Below are 12283 nucleotides of genomic sequence, written 5' to 3'. Positions count from 1 at the left end.
ATTGACTTGTTTTGTCAGATCAGCGCTGCCCTCTGCTGGCCACACGTGGCCCTGAGATCACAGCGCTGAGCAGAGATAAAGGAGATAAAAAAGGAATGACTAGTTGTTTTCCTGTCTGCCACAGAGAGAACAGAGTGTCTGATAAATCTTCTTCCGCTAAAGAGAGATCAATTGTGCCATAATCACTTTCTGAGTTGATGTGACAACACGGCACACACAAACTCTGAACACATCCAAATAATGCAAAAATATAATGTTCATGATGATATAATAAGCTCATATCTCTTGACCGTCAGAATCACAGGTACTTGGAGCTTCTATTCAATTTGATTTAATTTACCTTAATTTTAAGTTTTTAAATTTAAAACGTTTTTTTTTTTTTATTGACTAATTTGTCCAGGGCCTTTGTTAGGTCCATAACAAACATAACAAAAAGCCATTAAAACAATCTTAAAAGAATGCCTGAAATCACTGAGAGGGAGGAGTATAACAGCCTGAGTGAGCAAGGAGAGTGACAACTAAATCAACTTCATTTAAGTTTATTTATAGTAAAACATCAGACAAGGAGCCTCTGCGCACTTCACAGATCAAATATAAACATCAGACGACTAGTATGGGAACTCACATGCATGCATACACATACACAAAGGCAGAATCCCACTCATCTATTAAAATCAAAAATGTTGATATATCAAGAACAGAATTAAAGTTAATAGATGCCATGTATACGTCAGTTGAATGTTGTGCTCCACCAACTTATTGTAAAACAAGACTTATTTATTATTTATTTATTACCTCAGACCATTAAGTCTCTGCATGTTCATGGAGGCAAGACAGATGATCGAGTTTTGAGGCCCACTTCAGACCCGGACCACCCACACAGGTTTGACTGATCTGTCTCCTGGAGGTGAGATGTCTGAGAGTGTCTGTATCAGGCAGAGAGTAGTGAAGAGGGGAGGGCAGAAAAACATTTGGAAGGCAAATATTTGGCTGTTTTTTAATCTGACCATTCAATTGGTCCATTTTACACAGAGGTAATATTCTATTTCTTATGATTTATTGTAAATCAAAAACAGATATAATTTGTCACCACAGACTGCAGCTCCGGATGTTTTGTATTTTACAACCTTGTACTCATCATCTTCACAGTACTTTGACAGAAGTTGATGATGGTAGGAAAAGAGCTCATCCGCGTCAAAGCCAGAGAGAAAGTAAACTGAGCCAGAAACAACAACGTTAAATGTGAGGTATCTAACAAATAATGTTCAAAGTTTTCCTTTATTACATGTTTAGCAATTGAAAAGCAATAAATATGGTCTAAACTTCAAAATGACTACAACTGAAATTTAATTTATTTGTCTGCCAATGGTCTATTTCTTCGTTTTAGAAATTCACAGCATTAATATATTATACTTTTCATTATTTACCTGCATTTCTTTTGAATACAGAGGAACAGTCTGCATTTATACATGATTATTCAGTTTGGTACATTATTTCTATTCAAATTTAGGATGCTTTCTGGTTTTAGATATCTTTTGTAGTGAGCAGTCTCTGTCTGTTCAACTCTGAAATAAAACTCTTTAGAGACGTACATGGTGTAAGATGTCTGGCTGGGGGTCGAAATGGGGGGAGACCCTAAAGGATTCAGGGCCCCAAAGCTAGACAGGAACCCTGAATCATGCCAGGAATTGTAGATATTTATTGTTTCAGGGCCCCGAGTGAGCCGTTGTCAGGGGACCCAGGCTTTCTGAAGGTCAAAGGTGATTCTAAGGTCAGATTCACTTGAACTACAGTAACTTCTCATTGCTGGTGCTGCTACATACAGTATGAAAGTTCACACATTCAAATATGCAATACAAGCAGGACATGAGATTGAGTTCCATTCATGTGAGTTGTAATCCACAATGTAGTTCATTTTCTTAGATAAATTATTCCCAAAAAAAGATCTTACGTCGTCTCCACACGATCCCAAGCTGAAAAACAACACACACCACAGTTATATCTCCTCACAAACGAGAGATTTGGCCACAGATGAGAAATAAGAGTTGCATAGTTCCATATCTATATATGTGTATACATACATATACACATATGAAATAGTGTACATAACAATGACACACAAAAGAAATGTTAATCAAAAATACCAAATATCACATGAGAGACGTAAAGCTGTAGGCCTTTTCCACAGCAGACATTTTGACTTGTTATAGTAGGAAAAGAACAGCTGTTACTAACATTAGTGTCCCAGTAAGTCATGACAATACCAGGACCCTGAAACTGAAGCAGCAAAATGATTCAGCCATCATTCATTTTATTATTTACACCTACTGTAACAAGTCAAAAAGGTCTGTTGTATTGGATTGCATTTTATTGTGCACTTTTTGTTTTTCTCTGTCACTGAGTCAACCAGTCAAAAGCTTTGTGTGACAACATTCAGGACCCCGTGCGTCTCTGACACATCCTGCCTCTCTCGTCCTCTCCGCACTGAACCACTAACAATCATTGTAAAGCACCCGCTGTGTGTCCTCCCAGCAGCCAGAGGTGACCAGGTCAGTGAACGCCTCGCTGCAGTAACTCTGGGCTTCCTGCCAGGTCAAAGACATTTAAACCAAGTAGCACTGAAGAGGGAGGCAGGTGACGCAGCAGAGTCCTCTGAACAAAAGCACCTGTCTCTGGGTTGATGCTGGATGAGTGACTAATGTGACCGGTTATACTGTACTCAGTATAAGGACTGTTTTCAGCTGCACCTGGAGGAGCCTTTCTGGGTGCTGGTGGTCCTTTAAAAGCTTCCAACAATAAATATGGTTCCACGACTCCTGTTTTCAGTCTTCTCCATGGGGAAAAACATTGAGAACATTGTTTTAAAATATTTATGTTGCTCATCTTTTCCATCATATAACATTATTCTATTTTTAGTGTCAAGATAGTATAACCACATGATATCAGGGCTATAATAACATACAGTCAAATATATAATAAATAAATGAATCCACTGCAACATAAAATATGTGTGATCATCACGTATTTTCATCAAGTCAACCTAACAGTTAATATTAACAGTAAATAGGTTGTTTGTTTTGTTGCCGTTGTTTTTTTCTGTTCATTTTCTTACCTGCCAAAGTTATTGTTTAATAAAGGATTACTGGGGTAAAACATCAAGCAATTACAATCAACAGGTTGACGAAGTGGTTGGTTTATAAAAATAAAAAAAAGATAGTACAAAGGGTAAGAATATTTAAAAAGATTGATAATATAGTGGTCTGAGAACATGTTGTCCACTGAGCTGGTTAACGGCTGATTAAATTACATGAGCAGTTACTACCAGCTCTTTAGTACTTTGCTCCTCTAAAAATAGAAATACATTATACATTAAGTATAGTATACTATATTATAGTAACTCCCTCCTATACAATATACAGTATATTCTAATATTCAAATTTGACCTGTATGTTTGTTAGTCCAGATGTTAATTTCTATGTTTATGTTCCCCTGCTCTGTACAGAGAAGCTGTACAACTATGATGTTTACTCTTTCTTTAGCTGCCTACATTTTATATATGTGTGTGTGCTGTTCTTGGTACAATCAGCACTGCAGTAAATTTTAATGTTAAGTATCAGCACACTTGGCCAATAATCTCGTCATTCTAACACTGAGCCAGCAGGGTAGGCTACATTAGTTATACCTGCGTACCCCTTTTCTTGTATTTGTAACTAATATTTACGTTAGTGATTGATAATAGTTTCAACACATTGTCAGTGTAGTTATAAAGTACCTACTTACAAACCTACAGACGCGATATAGTGTTGTTGTAATTTACTCCTAAAGCACTGTTATTATTAAGATGGTGTCGTGGAGCCAGTAGAAATAGTAACGATACTTGTTACTTCCACTAGGAGTCGCTGGCCGGTGGCTAAACTCGCTATAAGCTAATAGAGCTGGTTTATTCATTTGTAGAGATCCGGGATGCTCCGACGCTGCTGGAAATGCCTCAGAAGGTAGAGCAGCCTGGCAGTTACCTTTGTACGAGCAAGCAGCTTTGTAGATGAAAGTTTCTGCAAACAAAAAAGTACTTGGATACGCTTTGCGATGAGCTGGAGTAAACGATAACTTGTTTTGGACACCTTGGACGAGGAGGCTGTTCGGCTTTGAAGCTCACAAGTTTAGACAGCTAACGCTACGCCGACGGTTGCTAACGTTAGCGGCGCAATAGCGTTAGCCTAGCCTGCTAGGTAAATATTACGGCTGCCTTTCGGAGTTACCCGCATTGGCGTCCACGTTGTCAACACAAGGACTGTGCAGTTAGTTGTCTTTTTGTACCATCATTTTTATTAAATATAATAGTGCGTTTTGCTCCTGCGAGATGGGTGGATTTTTGTTACGTTACACACAAAGCTAACTGGCTATAGTTAGCCTGTTCGTATGCTAGCTGACATTAGCTAACGTTGCCGAGCCAGCCAGCAACTTCTACAGGAGAGTTTCGGCGAGCTAACCACAACAGTATTGTCGCCCACAATCAACATCTGCTGTTAAAAGCAGTCAACCTGCAGTCATGTTTGAAATGGAGACACATATTTCGTGCCTTTTTCCGGAGATCCTGGCCATTATTTTCAGTTATCTGGACGTTAAAGACAAAGGAAGAGTAGCCCAAGTGTGCGCGGCCTGGAGAGACGCGTCCTACCACAAGTCGGTGTGGCGGGGGGTGGAAGCCAAGCTCCATCTGCGGCGAGCTAACCCGTCTCTGTTCCCCAGTCTGCAGACCAGGGGCATCAAAAAAGTTCAGATTCTCAGCCTGAGGCGAAGTCTGAGCTACGTGATTCAAGGGATGCCGCACATCGAAAGCCTTAACCTGTGTGGATGTTTCAACCTCACAGACAACGGACTCGGACATGCCTTTGTGCAGGACATCCCATCCCTGCGGGTGCTGAACCTCAGCCTTTGTAAACAGATCACTGACTCCAGCCTGGGCAGGATTGCCCAGTACCTCAAAAACCTGGAGGTGCTTGAACTTGGGGGATGCAGCAATATCACAAACACAGGCCTGTTGCTCATTGCCTGGGGCTTGCACAGACTAAAGAGTCTTAACCTGCGCAGCTGCAGGCATGTGTCCGATGTGGGCATCGGTCACCTGTCAGGCATGACCCGCAGCGCTGCAGAGGGCTGCCTGTCCCTGGAAAAGTTAACCTTGCAGGACTGCCAGAAGCTGACTGACCTTTCTCTCAAACATGTCTCAAAGGGCCTCAACAAGCTCAAAGTGCTCAACCTCAGCTTCTGTGGCGGGATATCGGATGCAGGGATGATCCACCTGTCGCACATGACCCACCTGTGCAGCCTGAACCTCCGGTCGTGTGATAACATCAGTGACACAGGGATAATGCATCTGGCCATGGGCTCCCTCCAGCTGTCTGGACTTGATGTCTCCTTCTGTGACAAGATTGGAGACCAGAGCCTGGCTTACATCGCCCAGGGGTTGTATCAGCTCAAGTCGCTCTCTCTTTGTTCCTGCCATATCAGTGATGATGGCATTAACAGGATGGTACGCCAGATGCACGAACTCAAGACTCTCAACATTGGACAGTGTGTGAGGATCACAGACAAAGGGTTGGAGTTGATAGCCGACCACTTGACCCAGCTGACAGGGATTGATCTGTACGGTTGTACTAAGATCACCAAGAGGGGTCTGGAGAGGATAACGCAGCTCCCGTGCCTTAAAGTGTTAAACCTGGGACTGTGGCAGATGACTGAGAGTGAGAGAGTGAGGTGAAAGCTCTCCTGTTTAGTATACATGTGTTTCCTTGTGTATACTAGTGTTCAGCTGTGTACTGAGAGGGGCTGCCTGTGTCCATTCTTAATTTTACCTCCTATACTGTGACTAAAAACAAGGAGAGGGACTCGGCATTGATCACTGGAATATTGTTCACCTCCGCTGCAATACTCCACTCTTACTCAAATTGTGTTTCAGCCTTGTGCTCTCTTTCGATGTGCATTGTTTAATCTCGGCCTGTGTACAGTTCTTACTATCTAGCTACCTCACCCATCGAACACAGGAGTGCCTACTATCGCTAAATACTAGATGACATTGCATATTTTTGTGACTCGCATACCAATGGAGATTTTGATATTTTAAAAAGATCTCATAGCAGAATAATAGCTAGGCATTTTAACTCTTAACAGAAAGGCTGGAGTACCTTGGATTGAAGTTTTGATAGAATGTTTTTTTTGGGGGGCTGATGTATTTTTTACTTGTGTAACCCAATATTTTTTGTATTGAATGACTGTTGTTGACAAAATTGTACTTCAAATTGAAGTGGGTGGATCACTCCTGTCTGTCTTTGTTTACCTATGTATAGTTGGCTATGTTTCATATTCCTGAGGAAATAAGTATGTATCAGATGTTCCAGTATGCTACTCTGTCAAAGGTTCATCAACACAACTACAGTAAGGCGTAGTAATTAACAGCTGCCAAGGCTATATGCAATACCTTTTAAAACTGTTTATCAGTGGTTTTTCTCCTGAGGAGCTTCCAGCGATAGTGTCAGAGTATTTGTTTAAAAAAGCAGTAATTTAAGATTGTTTTATATTCATACAGTAGTGATATTTATGAATAAAGATGGCAAATATGTTTCAGTTTTGTGTTTTACTTCTATTATTTTAACATTTTTACCAACTATTGATTTATAATTATGACCATAGATCTCCAAGGTTTGTGCAGTTTAGGCTGCCATTTGCAATGTCTTTCATCTGTAAAACTCAAGTCTTAATAGCCAAATTTTTTAATGTATATGCTGTACAAGATAATCAGGAGAATGAATGCTTTTTATTTCTTACTCTCAGGGCTCTTAACTATAATACTGATGAGTACTTTAAGGGCTCTGCCTCAGACATTGTGGGCCCTCTATGCACACTTTTCTGTAGTTTTTATCCTGTGAATGAGAGTTCTTGACCTTTAGAAACAGCAGCTGAAAACACATTTTTGCCACAGGGTCCATTTAGTAGCTGTTCTATTCTGGAGCTTTCAATTGCTGTTCAAGTGCTCAGAAATCAGTTAATTGAACTACATAAAGTGCGAGCGCTGCTTTACAGCCACAGAAACGCTGTTGTGTGACAGTGTTTCTACATTCCTCATGCAGCTTGTCGCACTCACTCATGTACCCTGAACATGCAGATGGCATCCAAGTATGTAGGGGTTAGATTCTTGTGTGGACATCGACTGGGCCATTGAGTTTATCAGTTCCAGGGGTGTAGCTGACACTGGCCTCTGATTGGGCCAACAGAATGAGAAATTTCTTGATTAATAATACATGAACAGCCAGTGTGCATGTCTATGGCCAATTAATCAATAAACATGGGTTTATAAAAGAGTTTATGCCAACTCCACTTAAACAAGGTACAATTTGGTTTCTAATTAAGGAGTCTGAAACTGCCAGACGTAACTCAAGTATTTCTTTTTAGCTTTAAATCGAATTCATGACAGCTCCAATGACTTACAGTATAAATAATGTGGTGAATAGTGGTGTCTTATCTATGTGGCTTGTTTGAAAAAAATAATTCACGATAACAAGAAAGCAAGGCCTATAATTTATTTATTTACATACATACAAAATCCAAATAACTCACAAACATGTCTGTTTTGCTTTCTTTTTACACAGTTTGATTCTCAACACGAACAGACAGAAGGCAGTACATTTCTTATACAAATGCAAAAAAGAAAAACAAATACCATGAACTTGACAGAAGCCCCTTAAATTAGCTCGGTGTTCCTCAATAAGGAGTCGAGAAAAAGAGATGACGAGACATTAAGGCAAGGGCAGGGACACACAGGCCAAAGTGAGGGAAATTAAACACTTTTAAAAATGCTTTCTTCTTTCTCTGAACACAGTGAAAGATGGGGGGGGGTTAAAGGGGACGGAGAGAATTTAATCTCTCACTCCGAGAGGTTTGACAGACGAGAGGTACAAAAACAAGCATCCAACTGACATCCTCCAAAGTTCTGTTTTCAGTAAAATACACTGTTAGTCCACCCACCCAAATTTATCCGTAAATCAACCACATACATAGGAAGTTTATTCGAAAACTTCCGGATGCAGTTTCTCATGGTCTGTTTTGTAACATTATGTAACAGCAGGAGGCCCATGATGGTTGGAGACTTATTTTTATCCATCAGGCGCAGTCTGCCTTTGACATCAACCAACAAAAAACATTGACATAACTGGTAAGAAGAAAAGACAACAACACTGGAATCTCAGGATAATACATTTACATCACCACATGGTGAAAATATATATATAAAAAAAAATGACGATTAGAAATAAATGCAAGAAAAGTACTCTCCCATCACACAGTCACGGTTTGAAAACATCTTAGTTCACACATTATTTTGACACAAAAGTTTTTTTTGACACTTCTTTCCTCAGTTTCTGCTGAGGACTATTAACTCGACGGTCATTTTGTTCAGAGCCGCTCGCTCTTCAAGATTCTGTGCAAACATTCAATGCATATCCATACAGTAAACATTTTTATATATATGTATTATATTTATATATATATCTCTATAGAACATCATTTTCAGCAAGTTATGGCAGTACTGTCACACACACATTTTGTCCTGAAGACAAAATTAGACACAAGACAACTGCACTGCTTTTAACTTTTCATATATTTTTTTAAAGAATGCACAACACCTTCCACTAAATTACCTTTATTCAGTCACTGTACGTGTTAAATATCACGTTATTTACAAACTGATCTAAAAAGTCAAAATCTGCTGAAAAGTGACTTTCATTTCCTGTAAATGTAGATGCACTTAGTAATTAAAAACCTCAGCCCTGAAGATCTCAAAAAATACAATAAAAGGAGGCATCACTTGCATTTGTAAGTGATCAGAAAAATACAAAAAAAAAAGAAAAAAAAAAAGGGGGTGTCGCTCGTAATCTTCTGTGATTCAGTCGACAAACTAAGGATCAGGTGGGCTTTAAGTAACATCTATAGAAACTTTGGATGAGACTGAATGATCAGTGGATCAGATCGAAAGTTCTTACATCATGCCTTAGCACCAATATTACAGAGGAATAAATATCCCTGCATTAGGTCCAGTACTGATCTCTGTGCATGCTCCAAGGCCACTAGAACGTTCTCAAAAGAAACATTGCATACCTCATAAACAAGTGGACGTTGTGTGCAAAACCATCTAAAAATGAATACGTCACCCAGAATAAAAGCTTTTTCTTTTTGTTTCCTCTCTCTCACTTGTGTTTGAGAACATAGTGTAACTATAAGCAGACCTTTGATCCGTGTCAAAGGTCAGGCCTTGATCCCCCTCTCATGCCAATGACCCAGCCACAGATTACACAGTGTAAAAAAAACAACAAAAAAAAAACATACCTACAACTAAATCCCAGCTACAATGACAAACCCACAGCTCCAAAGCTGGGAGAGGAAACATTTGGAGAACATGCTGCATTTATTTGGTTAAAAAGTGGCATTTGATCAGCTACCAGTATTTCTATCTTTCTAACTAGGGAACACCTAAATACAAAACAAGCATCTTACATGGCTCCATGATTTACCCACTGAACTCAGCTCCTCCCTGCTCCCCTCTAGATGTAGCAGCTCCCCAGTTCTCGAAGTAAAAAATAAGTGCTTTCCTGCCTCATATCAGGAATGAATGTACCCCTTTTAACTTGAAAAGATTTGTGGGAGGAAATCTACGGGGTAAAAGACTGAGATCGTAGTGGGTGAGGTAACTGAGCTTGATCTAGCAGTTCCTGCTGTGAATGAAGTCGTCTAGGGAGAGGAAGGTTGGCAGTATACTCCAAGACTTTTGTGCGGAAGTTTGCTTCTTTCATCTGATATCCTTTCTCTCCCAACGTACCTGTCCCAGACTTGCAGGTGTGCAATGATATTTCTCTAAGTACACTACAAGAAAAAAATCGAATTTGGCGAGTTCACAAATGCTACATTTCCCGAACCTCCTGTTGCCTGCCTGAGATGTGAGTAGGTGTGTACTGTTGTTCCATCTCCTCCCACTGCGACTCCACCATCTGCCAGGGCTGTCAAATATCTACCTGATATTTGATCAAAGTGCCATATTTGATAACACTTTGACAGACTTTGTGAACACCCCTAATTCGATTTTGCGGGCCTGACATTAGAGAGATACATGAGACAGGAAAGCACTTAGGAGTCCTGAAAGTTGGTTCCAGGGTGGACGAGGGGAGCTAGGAAGAGAAGCTCAGCGGGGGGCGGGGGTTGATAATGCCCCAGCTGCCTCTCATCCTTCCAGAAGCCTCATTGAGTGGAGGTAGGGGCGCCTGGGCTCAGCTACAGGTTATGTGAAGACCAGGGCCCAGCTGGGTGGCGTCTGAGGTCAGAGTTGTCAGCATGACTCCTCCAGGGCATTGACAACCTGCTCCAGGATATCGGGGCAGTAGTCTGCGATCTGCTGGAGAACAGAGTTGGCGTACTCCTGCAGCTCTCCGCTCTCCTTCTCACACACCTCCAGCTCCCGCTCCAACTGCAGGGCAAAAGCATGAATTTCTTTTAACACAGTTTCAATCCAACAATCAACAAAATTATGCAGTTTTCAAAAAAGTAGCTAAACCAGAAAACCTCAAAGCAACTGATAACACCACTGGGCTTTTCTAATGTGAATTTAGCAATAATGTAAATATATAAAAATCCTCCTTTTACATTCAATCTCCCTTAAAAAGGCACTATCCCTGATACAATTATATGCAAAGGGATTCATTAAAACACAGGATTGCTATGACTCCCAAATTGACTTTTTTTAAACGATACAGCAACTGTATCCAAGTTAATACATCAGGAATAAATAAAAATTAGTACATTTATCCACTTTCAAATCCAAAACCTAGCTGTTCTCCTGTGCCCTACTGTACTTTTATTTGCTAGGTTTGGGGCTAAAACGTATTACTGCAATGGCATTGTATTTTATTTTTAAATGTTGTTCTAATGCATTTCTTTGCCTCTGTGTTTGACAGGTGCTATACAAATAATCCGGCCTGGCCCCAAAACACGTTTCTTCATTTCAATTATGATCAATAAAGAAGCAAACAAATGCTTATTTTTCAATCAATGAATTAAACTCTAATTATTTGTGTCAATATACCCCGTAATTTATATGCTCCAAAAAGAAATTACAAATTGTTCATTACAAATTACAAATGTAGAGATGAATGAGAGTGAGAGCGACTGGGAGTTCCTCCACTACCTGTTCGACACTCATCTTCTGGAGCTCCTCCTCCCAGTCTTCGGGGTCGCTGTGGTGGTAGTGAGAGGGCGGCGTGAGCTGGCTGAGGATGCTGGGGTCCCGGTCATGGCAGAGGTCTGTCAGGTGGGCGATGTAGAGCTTGAGCTTGCTGCGGTTCTGGGACAGGGCTAGAAGAGGGGGTATCATCTGCTGGGTGGGAGATAGGGGAAGACAGCGCAGAGCAGTGTGGGGGAAAAAAAGAAGAAGAAGAAGAAGAAGAAGAAGAAGGGGAACACATAAAAAGAGGGAAAAAGAAAGAAAAATAATTAATTTTCTTCCGACCACACACACTAGAAGTTTAACGAAGGAGGAGTTATACTCCAGTTTCAATGGTTGGACAAAATGAAAGACCCAAACCCAAGACCACACTTGCATGAAAAACAAAAGTTTTTCTTCATGAGAAAAAAAACAAAACATCACCATCAGCATACATGCTTATAAACAAATCACGAGTTCACATTAGAGCGTTTATGGGTTGTTATTAACATATGTGCAGTGTCTTGTGTATGTGCAGCGATTTACTTAACCACTGATTACGTTGAGGTTAAAACCGTTATCCTATGCCACACCTGTTTGTGTGGGTTAAAGTGTAAGGGGCTAATCATTAATGTCAAAGCAGTGGCATGCAAAGCTAAGATGCCTTTGGTTTGAGTCGATGAGACTGAGCCAGGATCAAAATCATCTCATCCTCTTAGCTGGTGCATGCAAACAAACACAAACACACACCACTGATCCCCATCCCATAAGCCATGGCAATAAATGAACACTGTTAAAGCACGAGATGAGTGGTAATATCTGCTCTCACAGAAAGACCAAGCAATGATGACAACGACATCAACATTAAGAAGAGACGAATGTGCATATGACCAAAAAGAAAACCACAGTCAATAGAAGACAAGTAAACATGCCACAGAGCAACGATGAAGGACAAAGGTGCGACAGGTCTGGCTTTTCATACGAGCTCACCCTTCTGAACAAAATGGCTGAGAGAGAGAGAGGGGGAGGGCAAATGGTTGG

The 12283-nt window shown here is 40.5% G+C and overlaps 1 protein-coding gene across 1 annotated transcript; it reads left to right on the top strand.

The window, feature by feature from the left end:
* The first annotated feature begins 4549 nt into the window (after nucleotides 1-4549).
* LOC139286861 (F-box/LRR-repeat protein 14-like) lies at nucleotides 4550-5884 on the top strand. Its single transcript, XM_070907789.1, has one exon. The coding sequence runs from the start codon at nucleotides 4550-4552 to the stop codon at nucleotides 5759-5761; it is 1212 nt and encodes a 403-aa protein (XP_070763890.1). The 3' UTR covers nucleotides 5762-5884.
* The last annotated feature ends 6399 nt before the right edge of the window (nucleotides 5885-12283 follow it).

Source organism: Enoplosus armatus, chromosome 6, assembly GCF_043641665.1.
Source record: "Enoplosus armatus isolate fEnoArm2 chromosome 6, fEnoArm2.hap1, whole genome shotgun sequence".
NCBI classification, from domain to species: Eukaryota; Metazoa; Chordata; class Actinopteri; order Centrarchiformes; family Enoplosidae; genus Enoplosus; species Enoplosus armatus.
The sequence above is the reverse complement of the archived record's forward strand: the minus strand, read 5'-3'. Positions and strand labels throughout refer to the sequence as shown.

Excerpts from the sequence above, each read along its gene's own strand:
- LOC139286861 (XM_070907789.1), top strand. The coding sequence starts at position 4,550 with ATGTTTGAAATGGAGACACATATTTCGTGCCTTTTTCCGGAGATCCTG.